General features: G+C 44.6%; 1 protein-coding gene across 2 annotated transcripts in view; it reads right to left on the minus strand.

Annotated features, from left to right (window-relative positions):
* Window positions 1-23,302, minus strand: part of LMF1 (lipase maturation factor 1) — a 981,191-nt gene that overhangs the window by 219,304 nt on the left and 738,585 nt on the right. For both annotated transcript variants that reach the window (XM_069209821.1, XM_069209820.1), the window contains one exon: window positions 12,067-12,234. In XM_069209821.1, the coding sequence (XP_069065922.1) occupies window positions 12,067-12,234 (168 nt within the window). The remainder of the gene's footprint in view (window positions 1-12,066; window positions 12,235-23,302) is intronic.

The following is a 23,302-nucleotide window of genomic DNA, read 5'->3' on the forward strand; positions in this document are numbered from 1 at the left end:
TGGAATACTTTGCAGAGCGGACTGAGGATGGAATCTAATGAAATGATTTTTAAGAAACTTCTTAAAACCTGGCTTTGGCCAATTTGTTGACACTCAAGCTAACAGGATTGTCTGTGCTGATTTCCACAGCGCGTGGAAGCCTCCGGGTAGCCACGCGCTCTATAACTCCCGATATAGTTATTATGGCCTCTGTTAGTTAACGGTGGGTGTACGGGAGGGAGTGACTGCTAGTGGCCTCCCGCGCTGCACTGGCATTACCGCTGTGCTGCTTTTTTTACACTCACATTTCTATTTCCTCTTTTGATGTTTGCGAACAGCAGGTTGGCGGCGGACTGAACGTGCTACGCACGCGCAAGAGTACTTCTTCACTGTGTATTGCTCAGGCTGGAGTCGCCTAATTTTATCACACCTCGACGAGAAAAATATGTACTACGTGCACCTGCAAAGAATTCGCTCATATTTGGCCTTATATCCAAGGAATGGGTGGAAAATGCACCCAATCAGAGAGGAACCGAGCGTCAGAAACTTCGTTGTTCCATTAAAGTTTGATGACCTTTCACCCAGCGGTCGCTGAATGTTGTGCGATCCAATTCTGCTGTGTGGAAAACTCGTGTTAAAGGCGAAAGTGAGACGTTTTGGGACCATCCTGCATCAAATGTGGCGCGCTCCTGGCTTGAGGTGTTGACTCTTAAGTACCCCGAAGTAGAGGAACAGAGAGGGACAGAGAGAGAGAGAGAAAACAGAGGGGGCGAGCGAGAGAGAAAAGAGAGGCAGGGGAACGCAGAGAGAGAAGAGAGGCGAGGGAGAGAAGGAAAAGAGAGGAAGAGGGACAGGGAGAGAAAAAAGAGAGACAGAGAGAGAGAGAGAGAAAAGAGAAAGGGCGAGCGAGAGAGAAACGAGAGGCAGGGGAACGCAGAGAGAGAGGCGGAGGAACAGAGAGAAAGAGTCAGACAAATGAGGTAGAGGGACAGAAAGGTAAAAAAGAGAGGTGGAGGGAGAGGGGAAGAGGGAGAGAGAGAAAAGAGAGAGGCAGAGAGACAGGGAGAGAGAGAGAAAAGAGATGCAAAGGAACAGTGAAAGAGAGAGGAGAGAGGCAGAGGGACAGAGACAGAGAGAAAAGAGACGCAGAGGGAGAGGAAAGCGAGAAAGAGGTATGGAGAAAAAAAAAACAGAGGCAGATGGAGAGAGAGAAAAGAGAGACAGATAGAGAAAAACAGAGGCAAAGGAGAGAGAGAAAAGAGATGCAGAGGAAGAGAAAGAAGGAGGGACAGGTTAATAAACAGAAGGACAAGGACAAATGGAGACAGACTGAGGGATAGGGCACAGAGAGAAGGACGGGGATAAAGAAAGAGAGACAGACAGAGAACATGACAAAACTGAAGAAAAAGAAGGTAACATGGGAGACGAATATGGTCAGAGAGACAAAGAGGGACAGGGCAACAGAGAAAGGACCGGGGTAAAGGAAAAGAGAGAGACAGGCATGCAGGTAAAGAAGAGCAGAGACCACGGAACAGAGAGATAAACATAAAGAGACAGATTTGGATGAAAAGAGGGACAGATTGACAGAGAGAAGAACAAGGACAGATGGACAGGCAAAGGGTGCAGCTAGTGAGGCACGCACAGGGGGACACATTAGGAGACATGGCTAGAGGAACACAGACCAGGGACAAATAAATGGACAGGACAGAGAGCGCGCAACATGGACAAAGTAACGCAGAGGCACTAAGTAAATGCACTTAGGCAGTAGCGGCTAGCTGGGCCGTGGAAGGGGCGGGGAGGAGGCACAGGGGGGAACTAACATTTAATTTATTAAATAAAAAAAACACCCCTGTTCCGCGCGGTCCCGCACCGCGCTCCTCTTCCTTGCTGGCTGGATGCAGGCACAGGCTCCCAGCCTGCCCTGCGGCCAATCCTGATGCTGCCCAAAGCAGCATCACGATTGGCTGGGAGCGCCCTGCATGGGAGCTCCCAGGCAGACGGGGAGCCTGTGCAGGCTCGCTCCAGCCCAGCAACTGTGTGCTGAAGAGAGCCCTGTGTGCAAGTGTGTTTGGCCAGCCCGAGACGGCAGGCCAAACACACATGCGCTCTGAGGGAGCACTCCCCGCAGTGCACGTCACCTCCGTGGCCCGCCCCCTTTTAAACAAAACGATAATAGACATAGTTTATTATTTTTTTGTTTAAAAGGTTTTGCAGCTGTCGCTCCTGGCGGGGGTGACCCTCCTCCGCCTATACGGAGGAGCCGCCACTGCACATAGTACTATGAATACGTTGGAGGAACAGTAGACGCAAGCAGAAGTAAAGAGGACTAAATAGAAGAGTAAAGGAATATTGTAAGTAGCAGTAAGATTAGTCATAGGAAGAAGTGTAGTAGTTAGTACATGTGCAGGAATAGGAACAATTAGGAGTAAGTGTTAGAGTAAGAGTGGCAGTAGGAGTAAGAATAAATATAGGAGTAAGACCTGGAACAACATTAGCAATAAATAGGCCTCAGAGTAGGAATAAGCATAATTAGAAGTAAGGTATAAGTATGAGTGCTGGGAGGCATATGTAGGAGTAAGTAGAAATAGGTAGGAGTAGGAGTCGGCATACGTAGGAGAGGGTGGAGGAAATCGAAGTATGCAAGAGCAGGAGTAAGTAATAACAGTGGCCATGGACTGAATACTTTTGCTAGGTCTGCTCATTCTGCACAGTACTGATTACATTTCAAATCCAAGCGTAACTGAGATTTATGAATACCTAAAAAACACAAAGCTTGTTGTTAGTAGACATAAAGCTAGGGTAATTCTTGAAAAAATACTGAAAGTAAAAATTGCTGTCTTCATAGTTTCAGAACAGGACCTGTGCATCTAGTTTATAGTACTTGACAATCTGGAGTCCTGACTGGTTTAGTGGATGTCTCTGACCTGGGCCCTTGGTGACCAGATTTGAGCCAGTAAACTGGATTTGACCGGATCTGAGTCGGTAAAAGGGATTGTAGGGTAGTAGGATAGATTACGAGTAACTCTGTTGGAATGGAAGTCACCGGCCAGTACCGTGGTCTTTTTGCTGAGCTGGAAACACTGAACCAGACCTGGAGTAAGTGAGCCACAGTGGTAACATGGTCATTTGGTTGAAGTGGCCTCGTTGATACAGACCAGGGAGTTATACTCTCTGCACTTTTGAAATGAAGGGGAAATAAGCCTCCACCCACAATGGGCAAGGAGGTGGAGTTATATGTAAACCCCGACAAAAGGCAGGGGATGTTACAAAATCTATCCCCATACCCTCAGGCACCCATAGCCACCATCTGGAGTTCGCACACACAATCACCCACTCATCACATGCACAGCATTAAACGCTAACACACTTACCATTAGGTATCCCTACACACCCACAGTCTTAACATCATACACACACCATGAGACGCCAACAAACTCACCATCACATATGGGTCTATTTCCCAACAATTCCCAGAGATAAAGAAATAGGGCCTCATTGGGAGTTTGGCTGCCCGTAGACCGCTATGGTAGCCACAACCTTGGCAGTCGGACAGCCTGATGACGAGTTTGGTGGTCAGACAGCCAGAAGACTGCCACCGGACCACCGCACCACCATAGTCAGTGCAGCGGGGACCCCGGCAGTCCTGACCGCGGTGGCCAATGTCGGAGAACCAGGCATTAGGACCGCCATGGTTATTATTACCTGCAGGACCACCAAACTTTCAGTGGCGATCCCCCGCAATGGAAAGCTTGGTGGTCAGGCAGGTAAGAGGCCCAAAACAAGGGGGGCCCCTCGGGGTACGGCCACATAATGAGTGAGGTGGAGGCCTATGTGGCTCCTCCAGAAAATGTTGGGTTTGGGGGCACACTGTGTCCTGTGCACTTGTGGTACAGTCCAGCTGTCATGCTGGCTGGTAGGGATGCATGGCTGGTAGTAGCTCCATTATACTGTACCCTGCCTCCCCCGCCAGTCACTCCAGTCCCCTGGGGAACGCATAATCAGGCAGTCTGGGGACTGCTGACCTGGTACCTTTCGAAAGACCGCCACCATGGCGGTCCGACCGCCAAACTCTTAATGAGGCCCATACTGTTTGGGAAACACAGGTAGGAACAGGGATCCACAGTGAAATAGCCGAGCACAACAGAAGGCATTAGGTGGCAAGTCATTGGCTAAGAGGCTGGACCTAGCATTGGAGTATAGTGGAGCCCAACAAGAGATGTCTGATGGCTGGGCACACTGGGTTGGGTAAAACTAAAAGACAAGGAACTTAAATTGTAAGGTATGCCTCCACAATCATCTTTCACCACTTAATAACTTTACTTGAATTCCCACCCATGACAACATTTACACCTCTAAAATTCTAAGACAACAATGCTGTATGATTTAGAGTCTAAATTTTAGACACTCTCATAAATGGAATACATTTCTAATTTTAAGAACATAATCTAAATACAATTCATATTCTGGTTACACATAAGAAGCACCTTAACCTCTTAAATCAAATTACAAATGTTACATTTAGTATATCTCAACTATTACACAACATTAAGACAAAGTCACCTTTTCAAAAATATTTTGAAAGGTTTATCAAAATACTTGGTGACAGGACTTATAACAACACATTAATCTTGGACATTAGATCAAAACGAATAGATTACCTTAATTACCATCACCCACGCATTCACTATCAATATATGAAAAGACTATGAACCTTTCATATATACTTAGTATAAAAACTTCCCTCAAAGGCCTATTGGTAAAAGAGACTAACTAAAAGTAAAAGACAAAAAAAATTAAATGTTAATGTATGTCTCCACAATCATCTTTCGCAATTGACTCAATCACTTTACTTGAACTTCCACTTGTACCGCCAAAATTATAAGACTATTTTATTGAATGATTCAACCGCTGTCAAAAATGGAATACGTTTTCAAATTTTAAGAACATAATTTAAATACAATTCACATTTCTCTAACACATAAGAAGCACCTGAAATCCTCAAATCAAATACAATCTTACATTTAGTGTATCTTAACTATTAAACTACACAAAGTCATGTTTACAATAATATTCTAAAATGTTATAAATATATTTAAGGTGCCAGGAGTTACGCCAACACCTTAATCTACTTTACGAGCCCGCCTCCCTCACCCAACCTTAACATCCACCTCTGGGATACACTGTTTCACATCTCTTTTCCCCATTGCCCAAGAGATGGGGGCAATGGTCCTGCGGAGAAGCGGGTGGGAGATATGAACGAGATGTTATCATATGTCCACTTGGGCACATTGGAAAGGAGAGGTAAATTAAAGTATAAATACATTTGTAGAAAAGTATTTTCCCTTTAGATTTAATTTGCTCATCTGTATAACATACAATGTGCTACTGCCTGTGTAGAAAACTGTTTTATGTCAGAAATAGTTTATGGTAGCAGTGGGAGTTTAGACTGAGTGAGGAGCCCGGTAGTAGGTGCTAAGGCTGAGGTTTTACCAAAAACATGTACATTTCACAAATGTTTAATGTATTTGCTGCAGGAACTATTACATCCGGTGGACCATAACTCCCCATTAGCTATATTTGTTTGTTCTTGGGGTGTCACAGCTTGTTTTAGATGTATGACTCCACTAGGGGTAAGAAGAGTTTGCTGTGTCAGCTGGAGGGATGATTGTAGACATGCGGTGGCATCAGCGCACACTGTGTGGTCCTTCAGTCACAGCAGTGTCTGGCTGCTCAGGCCTCGCCTTCCTGAAGTCAGTCATTGCTTTTGTCAAGCGGGCTCCTGACCAGCAGCAGTTGATGTCAACAGGCGCTCCCCGGCTACATACCCCTTACCACCAGACGAGACAACTCGTACTCAGAGGAAACAAAGCCACGCCCACCTTGGCACTTCACAAGTTGTCAAGAGATAAACAGACATTTTAAAATGGTTTTGCCGTTCTGAGTCTCTGGATCCGCGCTATATAGGAATGTCAGGTGTCTGTTATTGCATAATAATATTCAGATTGAATTATTCTTCATCTGGCACACAATGCAAAATTGAGTTTTTGGCACTTCCTGATAAGTGATTATCAAAACTCGACTGAAGCAGTTGGATTAATGTAAATTAATGTAAGAGAGTGTTACAACCTATTTAGGTGAAATCTATGCCTTCAGAGTGTCAAGGCGCTTTTTGAGGTGCGTATGTTAGTCAGAGAACCATTTTATCTGGAACGTAAGTTAAGTCCTGGAGGTGGCACACGTAACTCAGGAACCCAGGCATTAACCCACTCGCGGTCTCACATAAAACACAAATCTGGGACCTGCACATTACAGGCTAAGCTTCTAAACTTCACTACTAGTTTTTGATGATTTAAACCTGCGACCCGAGACATTGCACAGATCTCTCCAGCAAGTGCATTAACCAGTGCTTTAAATGGGCCGGTACTGAGTACCGTCACTTTTTTTATTTTGAGAGGGAGAGTACCGGCACATCTCAAGAAAAACGTAATACTTTTCATTGGAGAGTACCAGCACTTCTCAGAAACAAGCAGGAACTCTGGCACAGAGTACCTGCACTTTAATTTTCCCATTTCAAGCACCGGCATTAACCACTGAGTTATCTAGAAGGAACCTATGGATATGTATAGGGGCCTATTCCTAAAGCGCACGCTGTGATATGTAATGTAGCACCACAGCAGCACTACTCACTTACCACAAAATGTTACTCACAAACCTATGGGTATAGAGACCTACGCATCTCCTAACTCTTCTGCACGGAGATCTCCGCCACAGAAGAAACGGATAATACTTACCCCTGAATGTCAGAGGTTCAGGACCATTTACAGAGGAGTTTAGGGAGGAACATGCCAATGCAAGCACTCACCCACCAAAGAGTAAAACCACTGATACTCACAAAACACAGCCCTAAAGGTGTCAAAACAAATGCATTCCAGTCCTGCCTTGGAGTAAGTCAAGCACCGTACATGGCCACTCGCGCCTATGGTGGAAAACAGTGCAGGAGGAGAAATAAAATAGCATTCCATTGTAATTATGTTAGTAAATTATTATTTTTTTACATTGGATTATTTTCTTACATAAGTGTTTTTTTTCTGGTTCAAAACACAGCTCCAAAAATAAGATCTCTTTGCGTTTACACCAAAGGTTCCTGTTTGTGGGTATCTGTTCACCCAACATGACTGAAAAGTGCATGTTGGGAAATATACTCTGTGTAAGTGCGGTGCCCTCAGACTTCTGAGACCTACACAGCTACACTGTACTGCAAGTAAAAGATTATTACAGCTGTGCGGGGCCTGAAGAACAGCAGCCTGTGGGTTTATTAAATGTCAGAACTAATGAAGATGGTCATAAAATCCACATAAGAAGATGAAAAGAAACAATACAATGTAATAACAGATTTAAGAGATTTTTTTCCATTAGCTTGCATCTGGCAGCAGTACAGAAATGCCCATGCTGAGGAGGAAGGCTTATAAAGGATCAAATTAAAATGTTATTTCATAGTATTTTTTTTTTCTGGCTCCAGGCCTGGTGAACCCCCAATTCAAAGGCAACCGGCTGGAAGGCCTAGAAATGCTGCGGTGTATTACGCTGGGCTTTTGTTCCACCTCCATTTCAAGCTGTCAATGGACTACTTTCAGGACAACAGGTATGGGTTGGGTCATTGCTCAGGTCTTTCCTTCCAGCTTCATCACATCTGCAGATACATAGGTCAACCGTAGTTAAAATGAGCAGCAAAAGTGTAAATGCCCAATTTCTATACGGCACGTATGTTACACATATTATATGGCTGGCATACCGCTAGTTCAACGGCCTCAAGCAACAATGGGGTTCTGTATCCTTACCGCCATGATTTTGAGGGTTGCAGTGTAGGCTGGAGTACGCTGTTGTTTTTCAGCTTCAGTAGGTAGCAGGAAATGTAAAGATAGCTGATGTTTTGCTACAGACACTATTCAATTCTCTTCAAAGAAGAAATATGGGTTGCAAAGACGGTGACACAGAGGTTTATTGCTTCAAGGGACATCAACAAAACTTTGTAAGCTTTGTCTCCTTCACCTGACAAGGCTCAAACTTTCACCTGGATATTATATATCTGACAAGAAGGCAGATATGTAGGGGAAAGGTAGGAGGACCGTGTTGTGTTCATCCCAATATTACTGGGGTCTCACGTGGCTGATCCCCTTACCACCAAGTGCCAAGTGTGTCTCACTTCCAGCCCTGTGAGCTATGCTCTGTAAGAAAGGGACAGTTAGGAGGGAGACAAATCTGTAAGGGAATCTCTTTTCTGCAGGTGATAAGTCAACAGAACCTAGCCGATGTACCCCCAAATCAGTCTGCACACACAATAATGCGTATTTTATAACTATATGATTATTTATTATTCAGTATCTGTCTACGAATCATTTGAAGGATATTAAATAGGATTATTGTAGACAACGCTGCTGGTAATATGTAGGTCAGGGTGAGGGCCATATATCTTCACAACCATCAAATAGCTCTCTAGCCTAGTCCCTATCTAATATGTCTAAAGGCTACAAGCCATGTATAGTTTCCCTCCATACCTTATGCTGTCTATGCCTTGTCGGCAGTCAGAATTCAGCCCTTCAGCATCCCCCCTCAGCAATCGGTCCATCTGTCAAACCCGTCTGCACTGGCACCTTATACATGTTTATTTCTAATGGAGCTTTATGGAACAAGAGGAGAGGTCACTCGTGCTCAGGTCTTGTTTTGCTTCACAAACATGAAAACAGTGCTCCTTTACAGAGGCATATGAAATCCATGGAAATAAAATGCTACTTTTTACTTATTTCATCCAAGATGAGTCTCTACAAATCATCTTGCAGCCGTGGTCACAACACGCTTACCAAAGAAGTGGAAAGTGTTCATCCCTGTCCTTTTGGTTGGAATGGTACCAGAAAACATGGAGTTTCTAAACAGAAAATATGGGGACTGAGCACCCACTGTTAGCGTTACCATTAACAATTAGTCCGCTTTTGTAGACCCTAAGCCTGTTAAGAAACATTCCTTAATTTTAAATGCAGTCACCTTTACGTGAAATCAGCCCCATCTTGCATGTAACATCACAGTGCCACAAGGCAAAACCAATGAGCTTAGGCTCAGATACTCCTTCTCTATGAAGAGGGATAATGTAGCTGTGAACATAGTCAACATTCGTACAGGACACGAAACCTCTGAAAAATGTACAATAGGGTTGGTGGGTATTACCGGAGGTCTCGCAAGATGGTCACATGATAACTGGGTTAGGTGGCTTGTGCACTGCCCAGAAGGTTTTATGTAGGTGGATTTAATTGAATTACTGGGTGATGCGCCAGAATTCTGATATCCATGTTCTGGCATATCTGGACAGTGTTAAGAGGGTTTTATGGCCCTGAGTCCAAGTTTGTTAGAAACTGTGTGCTTCTGTATCACACAGATAAATAACAATACAGTGTTGTACCTTTTGAACCAGGTGTGATAAATAGCACCTATTAAGAATTTTGGGGGGAATAAGATGCAGATTTTTGGTGCTTACCATCCCAAAATCTGCCTGGCACAGTAAATACCATGCAGTTTTTCCCTGTTGAATTCCGGCGGTTTGACCTGCCAACATTTAATTAAGGGTGTGAAATTGAATTCACTTAATAATTACCAGATGCGGTAAATACCACCAACTCGAAATTACGATCCCTGCGCAAACAGGGGGTTATGTAATGGTTGGAGAATTCCAACTAACTTGTAATCAGGGCTTATGAGATCTATTTAGACGTGTACTTCTGTATAGAGGTCAGTATTGATGGGATGGGTGGATACTTTTGTGGGCATGTTGATTTCAATCAAAGGTCCTCAGTACGAGTGGCACGGTAATTACCAAAACTACATTGTACTACCACACGTTTTGGGCCATTATGAGTTTTGCATCTGAAATGGGGTCTAGCACACGGAAATCACAATTTTCTGCAGGTGGATCCTGAACTCTGGGCCCTTTTGCAGGCATATATACACCTGCTTTTAGTGTGTTGATATGCCTGGAAAATCCATGTAATAAAAACATCCATATGCAATTTCATTTCCAAAAAAATAGATATTCAGCTTTAAGTCTCTGCTATGCGAACTGAGGGCATAAGTGGCCTGCTGGTGCTTTTTGCATATGTGTGATATGCTTCTAAAATGTTGTGTTTGAGGTTTGTCCGTCGAGGGAAGACAAAATAGTTATCTGAGGATCACACAGTGAAGCCCAATGCAGAATGCAAGTCTCCGAGGGCCAGATGTATCATTTTTTACAATAGCGATTAGCTAATTGATCCAGGAGTTTCATACCGCGATTCGCAAGGGCTCGCAAATCGACCTACCTCATTAATATTCAGGAGGTAGGTCGCAATTGCGACCCATTGCGAATGGCTACAATCACAGGGATGGTGGCCTGCTGGGATCAGCAGACCACCATGTCTGTGATTGCTTTTCAATAAAGCAATCTTTTTTTTTTTTTAATGCAGCCCGTTTTTCTTAAAGGAAAACGAGATGCGTTTAAAAATGAAAAATGAAAAGTTTTCTTTTCAGTTTTGAAGAACAGGCAGTGGTCCATTGGACCACTGCCTTCCCTTAAAAAACGTTTTTGCATGCATTCACAAAGGGAAAGGTTCCCCTTTGCAAATGGGTTACCACCTACTTGAAGTAGGTGGTAACTGTGATTGTTTTGCGACTGAATTCACTGTCACAAAACAATCATACATACCTCTGCGATTCAGTATTAGGAAGGGACGCCCTTAACACACCCCTTCCTAATACAGAATCGGTATGTAGTAGCAAATCCAATTTGCGATTTGGTTACAAGTTACCGAATCGCAAATTGGACTTGTTACATACCAAAATGCATTTTTGCGATCGCAAAAATGTTTGATACATCTGGCCCCAGATTACACATTCAGCAATTTAATCACTAACCCATATTTCCTGCATTAGTAAAAGTCTAGACGGGCAATATCTAAGCATTAAACGGTTCAACATAATATAATAATGTTCTTAAATGTATTTTAAAGGGCGTTAAATCATCTGTGAAATCGGTCAAGGAAAATGCCCCAAGCAAAGAACAATCAATGTACTCAACAGAAAGTGGGTGGACACACTCTAAGCATCACCCTGCTGTCTAAAACTTAGTCATGTCCCTTCTGGGGCTCCTTGACTCACGTGCAAGGCATTTAAATGTGACTGCACCCAGGCAAGAGAAATGTGACTTGAAGGCGAAAGGAAGGCTCGTTATTTTTTTATTACAAACAGAAAACTGCACAGCTGTATTTCAAACAGAAAGGCTGCAAGCAGCATTAAACATGGCACACAGCACACAGACACAATTTTAGGTAGCACATGTAGAGGACATTTTAAAATATGCAGGGGTATGGATGGAACAGGAGAAGGACTGTAGATCATGGAGATATTAAGTTTCACACATTTACTTTGGGGACTATGTGTAGTGGGGTTATCCAGAGGTGGGGCGCGGTCTTTGGCCTTCCCTCGGGGTCCACGGTGTGAAGAGGGGGTGCTTTGAGTGTGATTTCCAGCGGAGGCAGGGTGGAGCATGAGGCATGGTGCTCACTGATGAGGGTGTTACAATGGTAGGTACTCAGTTGGTAAAATGATAGTAAGTGTGAAATGCCACAATGAGGCTTGCAGAAGACCAGGAGGTCTGAGTTGGTTTGTTCCCAAGTGTGTTGGCCAGTTCCCAGCACGAGACACTAGCAGGAAAACAGGATGCGTCATGGCACAAGTGGTTTGGGTGTTCCGGCCTGGAAGTTAGGATTTAAACTTTAGAAAATAAAATTAACTATCACCCCCCTGACTTTGGGTGTTGAAGGGAATCTAGTGAAAGACCCACTACAAGACCGGTACAGTTTGCTCAATTACAGGGTGTCGACGCTGGATACTGAATGTTTCTCTGATGGTGGTGAAGGGATGTTTACAAGATGGCTTAGAACTGAAACTACTCAATTCCGAGTCACAAGCAGGGGTATGCATGGCACTAGTCAGCATAACCTAGTGGTGCACACAGTGAGAGGCAACAGTGTAGGGGGATAACAAGTCTGAGGTTGTTCCACTTACCTGAAAGCCGATTTGTAAAACCCCATGGAAGATGCGCATCCGACGTCCCATGACCAGGAAGAACGGCACCGCCAGCTCAAAGGCGAGACTTATTAAAACCTGCGCTGTGTGGAAGGAGGAGGGCATCTGATGCAGGTAGTAGGAGACAGGGGTGGGCAACATCTGCGTCTGAAACAGGAATACATAAAAAAAGTGTTATGGGGCGGAGGAAGATACTAACTCTTTCTAATGGGACAGGCCTTTGAGGAGGGATAAAGAATATCCCTTACTTGATGGACATGATAATCTTACATTTAATACAAGCACAGCATCCATAGATGCAGGAACTCAAGTGAATCAAGAATACATTAGAACTTCACAAAAGCACAACTTGAAAGCCAGTAATTTGTTTAAATGTAATACTGTATTTTCCATTTGAGAAATTTCCTTAAATTAGGCTATAATAGAATTAAAGCAAACTAATGTATAGAGCTGACAATATATGACCTGTGGTGACACGGCATGGACCTCCAGTTCAAGAGGACATAAATGAACATTTTCGAATATACTAGATGATAAGTATTTTTTAACCTAATCATACATTTATGACGCAGTACCACCCCAATATCAAAAGGATCGAAAGCATGTATTATGTTCAATGGAACAGAGTAATATTTCACATTGTGTTACTGACAATCAAGTCCTGCAAACTGCAGAAACTGATATTCGGTCTATGACTTCAGGAAGTAAAACACTGATATTTAGAACACTTTATAAGAGAATCCACAGAATAGACCTTAAGAATGCTATGAAACGTAGAGCGCTCGGTCATACAAAGTACCAATGAATGTTTATTGATGTAATTTGAATGCATCGTTGATGGTACAAATCATGTTTATCCAAACCCTTCCTGAATAAACTATTTTTGGTCTGGAATAACCAATTGTTGTCTTTGTCAATTTCTAATAGAAAAGAAGTGAAGGCGTGCCAGAGACCCTTAGTGTAGATTCAATTCCTATTATCAATGATGTGAGGAATGAGATGGAGACGGAAGAGGAGATAATGGCAGTTGAAGAGGGTGGATATCGTGGAGTTGCCGATACTTCAGGAATTGAAGAAAAGGAAGACCTGATGAAGCTGGAGTTGAAAAAGAGAAGATGGAGGGGAGGATGATGGAAGATGATGAGGATGGAGCTGGAGGAGGATGAGCATATAGATGTGGTGATGTTCAAGAAGATGATCGGAAAAAAGATGTTGATGGTGGAGGGGCATATGATGAAGGAGAAGAATATGAAAGATAGAAGGAGACAATGACGGAATAAGGAGAAGATAAATGACTAGACAAACAGGACAGGAAGGATGAGACTATGAAGAAGGTGATGACGATGAAGGATTAGGAAATGATAATCACGGAGAAGGAGATGTTGCAGTACTGGGGAGTGAGTGATGGATTATGATGGAGGATGGATATGATAAAGGATGAGAATGGAGAAGAAGGTAGTGGAGGGATTAATAGCGAATAAGATTGGAGAGAGGAGAAAATTATAGGGAACGATCAAGACAGATGTGGAGATTTTGGAGGCGCTGATGAAGGATAATGTTGCTAGAGATGCTGGTTATTTTTCATTTTCCTGTAAGCACTGGGACCCCATTGACTTCTCGAACTGATAATCTCCTGCAATAAAATAATAGGCTAAGGAGGAAGGGGAATGTGTAAGACATACCTACATCTTTCTTGTCACTGCAATCAAATGAAAGGCGTGCAGCAGTTTAGAATTTTCATATTTTCTTAGCTCTTATATGCCTTTCTGCACTGAACACAAGAAAACAAGCACCTCTTTCGGTGAGCCTTGAAAGTAAATTTCCTCGAGGGTACTCGGCACTGCCTCCTCCGAATGCAGCTGGCAGGTTAGAAGCCAACATCTGGAAATGTGCTAAAAACTGTCTCTCATACTCTTTCTTCCTTCTGGCTTCTGATGCAAGGGCCAATCTTCCTGATTTACACAGATGACATCATTTCTCAGCAAAGAGGAGGGAACATGTTCTCATCCATTTGCTAATTATATGTAGCTTTTTTGCCTTGGTCCTTCTTGAACAAAATTAACTTTGTTGCAGGCCATCTCTAAGGAACAGTCGGTGTGGAAGAAGTCACATACATCACAATGAATAGGAATTTGCATGTCTAATTTCACAACGACTATTCATCATTGGGGGTGGGGCCTCCTCGTGCCAACAGATGTGCCTCCTGAAACATGGGAGGGTTTAAAGTACGCTGTGCTCTGATTTCTTCCAGAAAATGAGGAAGTTTGACAACTTGGCGATAATACAGCAATAGTGTGTTCACAATTTTGGAACGTGGACGGTGAATCATCTGCCAGCCTTGGAGGACAAGCAACAACTATTGGTTGAGGTAGATCAGATTTCATGAGCAGTCTGTGGCATTTAACCTGGCTATAAGGTTCTGATAGGGCATAGAATAGAGTCATTTGAAGGAGAAACAGGCCAATCCGCAAGTGATTAGTACTCAGAGAGGATGTGGCATTATAGCCAGAGCTGCCAACTTTGGAAATGGGGAACCTGGTCCGATTCTCTGGGTCGACCCAACATCCTCCGATTCTGGGCAAATCACTTAGGGCCACATGTAGAATGTTAGGAATTGCAATTTCCTAATTGCCATTCCATGCGAATCACAAGTAGGAAATCCCAATTTCAAATGTACGAAACTCATTTGAGTTTCTTTGCAATTCCTAGTGGGTCACAAATAGACCTATCTCATTACTCACTACTTTCCTTAAAGGAAAACAGGATGCATTTAAAAAGCAAAAAACACGTTTCAGTTTCATTCTCATTTTTTAAGAGTAGGCAGTTGTCCGTGGGACCACTACATGCTCTTAAAAAACATTTTTGCTACCATTCACATAGGGGAAGGGGTCCCTTTGGGACCTCTTACCCTTTGCGAATGGGTTAACACCAATTTGAAATTGGTGCTAACTGCGATTGTTTTGCGACCGCATTCACGGTCACAAAACAATCATGCATCCCACTTCTACTCGCAATTAGGAAGGGCTGTCCTTGGCACAACCCTTCCAAATTGCGACTCGCAAACCTATTTTGCGATTCAGTAAATAGATTACAGAATCGCAAAATAGCATTCGTACATATCAAAATGCTTTTTTCTGTGCACAAGCAGACCGATTCTGCAATCGTGCCCGTTTGCGCACATCTGGCCCTTAATTTCAGGATACCTAAAAATATTGTGACGTGGTGTAATGCAACTCGTGCTCATGTAAAGAGCGTCAGTACATTCAGGATTGTTCTATATAAAAAATGTCTTGCTGGGATCAGTGATGTGGAATTCAGTTGCCACCATTTTAGGTGGACCACCATAATCAACTATAACGAGCAGCATGAGCCATCCATTCTCCACTCCAATGCTAGGCATGAGGGCAAAAACTATCCACATTCAGGGGATCTACACTAGCTGCTGTGGCCATGCCGGAATTTGCTGCAGCTCTGTGTTTTGAGTCTGCTGTGCACAAACAACGGTGTTCCAGGGGAAAGAGCTTTTGGCAAATTATGTATGAGATGCAGACTTGAGCAAGGACCAGAATACTCTCCCAAAACAACACAGAGGAATTGAAATTGAATGCAAAGGGAAACTGGGAGTTAGATCATGTTACGTATAGAGGAAATGAGGGAATTTTAAGAGTAGGCAAATGGAGAAAGTGAGGTTTTCAGCACTGCTTCAAGGACACTAGACCCAAGAGTGATTTTGAAAAATTTACAGACATAGCAGACATTAGACGGAAAGTTTAAATTAGGTTTTCTATTTCAAAGAAACCACCTAAAGGCACCATCACAGAGCTAATTGACTTGATAGGTTGAAATAACAAGCATTGGCAAAGCCAATAGTTCTTGCCCATGTCCGATATGCTGGCTTTGTTGGAGTGCAATGGATTAGCATGGTGTGAAGTAGAGTAGAGTCGCATTGTGTTGCGGACAGTGGCACTGTGTGGAACAGAGTGGCACTGAGTTGCGTGGCACTGTGTGGCATGTAGTAGCAATGTGTGGCGTGCAGTGGAACTGTGTGGCGTGGAGTGCCATTGTGTGGCATGGAGTAGAGTGGCATTGTGAGGTGTGGTGTGGCATTGAGTATAGTGCTGCTGTGTGGCATGGAGTGGAGTGGGACTGTGTGGCTTGGCTAGGAGGCAGTAAAGAAGAGTAACAATGATGCTAAACAAGGGCAAGCAATGGGTGAGCTCCAAGCCCTCTATTTTAAACAATGTCCCTCGCAGCGACAGCCCATGTGTAATTGGCGAGCAAGACCCAAAAAAGGAGAAATGTGTGCATATATAACTACAAGACTTGTTAGAGATATCAGATCTTTTAGAAAAACATTTCTGGGTGGTCCTTGGGACACACTTTGATCCCTCTAGAGAGCTGCTCTAAAAGGGCCACTGACAGTGTGCCACCTTTTTGTAGCTCACTGTCAGTCCCCACAGCGCCCGCATTGGCAATACGGCACAGGCGCTGTGGCAAAGTCATTCCCTCATGTGCATGGGGCCGTGCCCCAGTGCAAAAGAGCAAACACCCTCTCAGTATAGTGCCGGGGCTACATGTAAGCCACCGCTATCAGCATTACAGAAGAGGCCGCACCGGCCGAGTGCCTTGGTCACAAAAAAAGCAGGTGCTGATGGCCGTTGTGCCCCCAGGGCACTATGGGCCAGAAGTATCAAATATTTTTGCGATCGCAAATGGCCCAACAGGCCATTTGTGATTGCAAAAATGTGTTTTGTTATGTAACAAGTCCACTTTGCGATTCGGTAAATTGTTACCGAATCGCAAATTGGATTTGCGACTACATACCGATTCTGTATTAGGAAGGGGTGTGTCAAGGGCGTCCCTTCCCAGTACTGATTCGCAGAGGTATGTATGATTGGTTTGTGATCGTGAATGTGGTCGCAAAACTAACTGCAGTTACCACCTACTTCAAGTAGGTAGTAACCCATTTGCAAAGGGGAAGGGGTCCCAAAGGGAGTGAATGCACGCGAAATTTTTTTTTAAGAGCAGGCAGTGGTCCCATGGACCTCTGCCGACTCTTAAAAAATGAAAATGAAACTTTTCATTTTTAAACGCATCCCGTTTTCCTTTAAGGAAAACGGGCTGCATTAAAAAAAAAACAAGATTGCTTTATTGAAAAGCAATGACAGACATGGTGGTCTGCTGAGCCCAGCAGGCCACCATTCCTGTGATTGTAGCCATTCGCAATGGCTCGCAAATTGCGACCTACCTCATGAATACTGATGAGGTAGATCCATGTGCGAGCCCTTGCGAATCGCTATATGAAACTCCTGGAGTTTCATACATTCCAATAGCGATTAATTAATTGTGAGTCGCTAAAAATCGCAATTAGGTAATCGGTATTGTATGATTGATACATCTGGCCCTTCGTCTAATATGGCCCTTGGTCAGCGAAAGTGAGATCTCTATTTTGAGGTTAACTATTTACTTGTCTAGTTCTAGCAGAGGAATACTGACATGAATGAAGGGTTCCTCCTGCAGGAAAGTACTGCAAAATACAACCAGCATGGAACCCTGGGCAGGCCCAATAATAGGCATTCACACAGGGAAAAAGAACTCATTTCAAAATTAATTTATTTGTTTAGTAGTTGAATTACGTGTATCTGAAAATAGAAGATTGATACATATATATATTCTGTCAGAATGTAGGGCCAGATGCAGGAAACGATTAGCGAGTCGCAAACGACAAAAATTTCCGCTTGCGACTCGCTAATCGCATTTCCCGATGCAGAAATGCATATTGCGAGTCGGGACCGACTCGCAATATGCATTTCAGAATCGCAAATAGGAAGGGGTGTTCCCTTCCTATTTGCGATTCGGAGTGGCATGCAATACCATTTGCGACCGCATATGCGGTCGCAAATGGTATCGCAGTTACCATCCACTTCAAGTGGATGGTAACCCACTCGCAAATTGGAAGGAGTCCCCATGGGACCCCTTCCCCTTTGCGAATGGACCCAAAACCATTTTTTCAGGGCAGGTAGTGGTCCAAGGGACCTCTACCTGCCCTGAAAAAATACCGAAACTAAAGTTTTCGTTTTTTTTTTTAAGTGCAGCTCGTTTTCCTTTAAGGAAAACGGGCTACACTTAAAAAAAAAAAAACTGCTTTATTGATAAAGCAGTCACGAACATGGAGGTCTGCTGACGACAGCAGGCCTCCATGTTTGCGAGTGCCTAGACTCGCTATGGGGCTACAATTTGCGACCCACCTCATTAATATTAATGAGGTGGGTCATTGCGACCCCATAGCGACTCGCAGACAGTGTCTGAGACACCGTTCTCCATACCAATTTGCGAGTTGCAAATTGCGAGTCGCAGGGACTCGCAATTTGCAAGTCGCAAATTGGCATTTTCCTACATCTGGCCCTAAGTCACTCATTCACTTCACGCGTTTCAATTACCAAATGTGTACATTATATTTCACATCTGTACGCACAACTTCATCAGGTCAAATAATCTTGACGCCTGTTAACTCTTTTTTTGTCTCCTCCAACACACAGTCTCTGCACAGAAATGTTGGCAGGTGATGCTTTCGTGAATGGCAGTCTGTGATTTTCAACACATTGCAAATTTATAAGTACACAACAATAAGTGACTTACCTGAGGTAACCTTCAATCTGGCTGATACGCTAACTGCATATTCCTCACTTTTTGACTATCCCAGGTGAAATACTCGACCCATTTCATAGAAATGGCTCAGATTCACCAACTGAAACGTCAATGAATTTCACAGTGAATCTGCACCACCTGCAGAAGTGATGGTGTGGATATATGAGAGCTCCCCCGCGCTTGCTAATGTCACTACTATTTTAAAATAGTCTGCCCCCTCAGACATGATAAACCATGACAGATTGGAGAAGACAGTGTATCGAATCGAACATATTATCTTCTTTGAATCCCAGGAGTTAACCCCACGCAGAAGTAAGTGGGAAGTAAGGTAAGTGCAATGCAATGAGGAACACCATTTTAACAGTTTGCAGCTGCAGAGAACAGCTGTGTATGGACTCAATTGGTGTGCACTTTAGGAACACAAAGGCCAAGATCTTCCGGTGACTTACAAAAGCACAGTGCCTCCCGACACAGTGTCCATGGCCACACAATGCCCTGCGTTCTGAAGTGACAAACGGCGATCATGTTGTCTGTCAAAACATTACCAGCGCTGGATGAGGCAGGAAGGCCCTCAGAGCCACCAGATGGCACATAGCTCCAGAAGAATGATGTGGAATTTCTTCTCCACTGGAGACCAAAGTCCATTGAATTCCTCTTCTCCCAGGTGGCTGCCGCAGCTCAGAGGAGAGTTACCTAGCACTACTTGGGCTCTAGGTGGGGAAGGGAGAATGAGCGGCCACTGAGCAGAGTGTCATCTAACCTCCACCAGTGAAGGTCCCATGCTGTATCCTTCGATATGCAGATACTGTCTGAAAGACGATCCCAGTGTTGAATGCATTGGAGACTAGGTTCCACTGCAAGGCCTCCATTTGATAGCAGGCAAGTGGGACCTGCAGGATTCAAGAGACCAAGAGTTCAAGAAGCTCAGAACCGTACACGAGGGAACCCATGATTGAGCACAAAATATCAGGATCATAACCTGAATGTCTCAGACAAGCTGTTAGAAAGCCTTGAATACCACCATGACAAGGATGGCTCCTAGGAAGGAATTGGTCTGTACAGGTGTCAGGTGGGACTTTATCTTGCTGTTGGACAATACTAAAGATGAAAGAATGGTGATGTACGTCTGACTTTGAGCGTGCTGTGAACATCTAGTTATTGAGATACAGGAATATATGAATCCTCAACTTATTTATAGAGGCCACAAACACCTCCATGAGCTTCATAAACACCTGAGAGTCACAGGTGAGGCCCAAGGGCAGAACAACAAATTGGAAATGCTATGATCCACCATGAATGGAAGGTGGTGTTATGCGGCGGCGCTCGCCGCGGCCGCGGGCTCAGGTTGCCGCAGCGCGGCACGCTGGTTTCACCGCGGCCGGCGCCCGGGTCGCGGGGAGCACCGCGGCCGGCGCTTGGGTCGCGGGGGACGCCGCGGCTCGAGCGAGAGCCGTGGAGGCTCCAAGGAGCTGTTTTAAGGGTCGCGGCACTCGCCGCTTCCCTTACTTCAAGTTCTGCCATAAAGGCAGACGCGGCAGGGCCTGAAACCCCTAGGGGATTTCAGGCCTGGCCACATACAGCGCATTATGCGCTTAACGTTCTATTGCTTGCATGTTGCATTACCTGCGCACCACTTACCGATATCCTCAGAACAAAACCGAACCCTTGCACTTGGTGTACTTTATACTTGCCTTTTCCCTTCCCAGCATGCTGACCACTTCCTCTCTGCCCAGCATGCATTGTTTTCTCTTTGTTAGACGCACATACCTGATTCACTATTGTTTTCTTTTCCCCAATCCAAGATGGTGGTATTTTTACTTCCTGTTTCCTACTTCCTGTCTAGGGGTATATAAGGGGAATTCAGTTGCTTGTCCATTGCGTTGCAACACTCCTTGGTGGTAGTCACGCTCCGATTGATTTCTTCCTGCGAATCCCGTGTGCTCTCGACCTGCCTTGTTCTCCAGTCTTCCTGATCATTGATCCTAACCCCTGGTGTCCTCCTTTCGTTTCAGGGAGTTCCTGTGGAGGTTTTTTACCCTACTGGGGTTTTTCCTCTGGGACTCCTTCTGGAGGGCACGGACTGTAGTGGTTTGCTCATAACAAACAGCACCGTGGCTACCGGAAGGGGTCGCCCCTACCTCGGCCAGAGCAGAACCTGCCGGAACCGGGGCCGTTCCCCTACGCCTCTCAACTTCGACGGGAAGCCCATTGAAAACCGTGACAGATTGCAACGCCCAAAACTCCAGTTGCAGTCCGCTATTATGGATAATCCAGTGGCAAACACGGAACCTACGAGCCAGACCCTGCTGATGACGATACAACAACAGGCCCAAGAACTCCAGCAGTTACGTACTGAAAATACTGTCTATCGACAAGCCTTTGCATCCAGGACCACAGATGTTCCCGCAGTAGCTGCCACTACACCTCGTTTTTCCGGGGATCCTACCAAATTAAAAGAATTCCTGGATGCCTTGACGGTGTACTTTGCCTTTCGTCCCTCGCAATTTGTACAAGACAAGACCAAGGTGGGGTATTTGATTAGTGCCTTATCGGGGCCAGCCTTGGCTTGGGCTACACCTCTAGTAACCAGAAACGATCCTTGCCTATCTAATTATTCCACCTCTATCACTACTTTCAAACAGATGTTTGAACGCCCTGGACTCGAGGCGTCAGCAGAAGAGGCTCTTTGCGAAGTCCAACAAGGGAGTCAAGATGTATTACAATACATCACCCGCTTCAGACAATTAGCAGCAGAAACAACCTGGGTGGAACGTACCTTGGTGACACTGTTCCGTAGAGGTCTCAGAGAGGACATAAAAGATGAACTAGTGCACTCTGCTAGAATAGAAAACCTTAAAGGATTAATGGACCAAGCTTTGACGATAGAATATCGGTTGAATGAAAGAAGAATGGAGAAAAAGAAGAGTTGTTTGCCATCTCACTCAGTACCATCTCGCTCCTTTTCTCATCCCACCGAGGAAGTCCGTCCTGAACTTAAAGGGAATACCGAGGAAGAGCCCATGCAGATTGACACAGCTCGAGGACCTTTATCAGCCAGTGAAAGAGAACATAGACGAAGGAAGGGGCTTTGTCTATATTGTGGTGCAGCTGGTCACCTAATTCGCGCTTGCCCCATTCGGCCAACCAAGCCCTTGGGAAACGCCAATTCCCGTCCTCAGTAAGAAGGGTGAGGGCGGGATACCGTGATATACCTTCTATTTGCTCTTCCAGGGAGGAAGGAACTGCTCTTTTTCTCTTACCAGTTATCCTTCATTTAACAGATGGTCGGGAAGAAAGAACCTTGGCCCTATTGGACTGTGGAGCCAGTGGCCTCTATCTAGATGAAGCCTGGGCTAAGGAGCGACAGATAGCACAAATACCCAAGGAAGTACCAGAACAGGTACACACTGTGGATGGGTCACTCTTGGCCTCTGGACCCGTACAATATACCACCCCTACCCTCTGTTTACAGTTTGGAAAACACCAAGAAAATCTTTCGTTTGATTTAATTTCATCACCACACCATGTCATGATCCTGGGAATTCCATGGCTTACACGGCACAATCCTTACATCAACTGGGAAACAAAGACCATCTCGTTGTCCTCCCACTTTTGCCAACACCACTGCTATTCCGCCGGGGATTATTGGTCCCCAAAAGGTCTCTCCACAATACCTTCTAAGATGGGAGGATGCATTAATGTCCTACAGGGAGTCCCCAGGCATTATCAGGATTATGCTGATGTATTCCAGAAGCCAGAAAGGCCTGAACTGCCACCCCACAGAGAATACGACTGTGCCATTCCTTTAGAACCAGATACAGTGGTTCCTTTTGGGAGGATGTACTCTCTCACAGAACCAGAGAAACAGATTTTGAAGGAGTACCTAGATGAGAACCTACAAAGCGGGTTGATTACTCCCTCCTCTTCACCCGCCGGGGCTCCTCTTTTCTTTGTACCAAAGAAAACCAAAGATTTGCGTCCTTGTATTGATTTCAGAGGATTAAACAGGATCACTGTTAAAGATCGGTATCCGTTACCCCTCATAAAAGACATCTTAGAAGCAGTCAGAGGAGCCAAGAGATTCACCAAGCTGGATCTACGCGGAGCCTATCATCTTCTAAGAATAAGAGAAGGTGATGAGTGGAAGACCGCCTTTAGAACACCTTTTGGTCACTACGAGTATAGAGTCATGCCATTCGGACTCACTAATGCCCCGTCCATTTTTCAAAGGTTCATGGATTCTATTTTTTCTGATCTTTTGCAACAAACAGTGGTGGTGTATCTCGACGACATCCTAATCTATTCGGTTCATCCAGAGGAACATTCCCAGCACGTTCGCCAAGTCTTAGAGAGACTCCGACAACATCATTTGTTTTGCAAACCTGAAAAATGTGAGTTTGATCAGACAGAAGTAAAGTACTTGGGATACTGCATAAACCAAACCGGAGTCGCCATGGACTCAGACAAGGTGCAGGCTATATTGAATTGGCCATCTCCTTCTTCCATCAAGGAGACTCAATGTTTTTTGGGGCTAGCCAACTTTTACCGACAATTCATAGCAGACTTT

The sequence above is a fragment of the Pleurodeles waltl genome, chromosome 10 (genome assembly GCF_031143425.1).
Source record: "Pleurodeles waltl isolate 20211129_DDA chromosome 10, aPleWal1.hap1.20221129, whole genome shotgun sequence".
NCBI classification, from domain to species: domain Eukaryota; kingdom Metazoa; phylum Chordata; class Amphibia; order Caudata; family Salamandridae; genus Pleurodeles; species Pleurodeles waltl.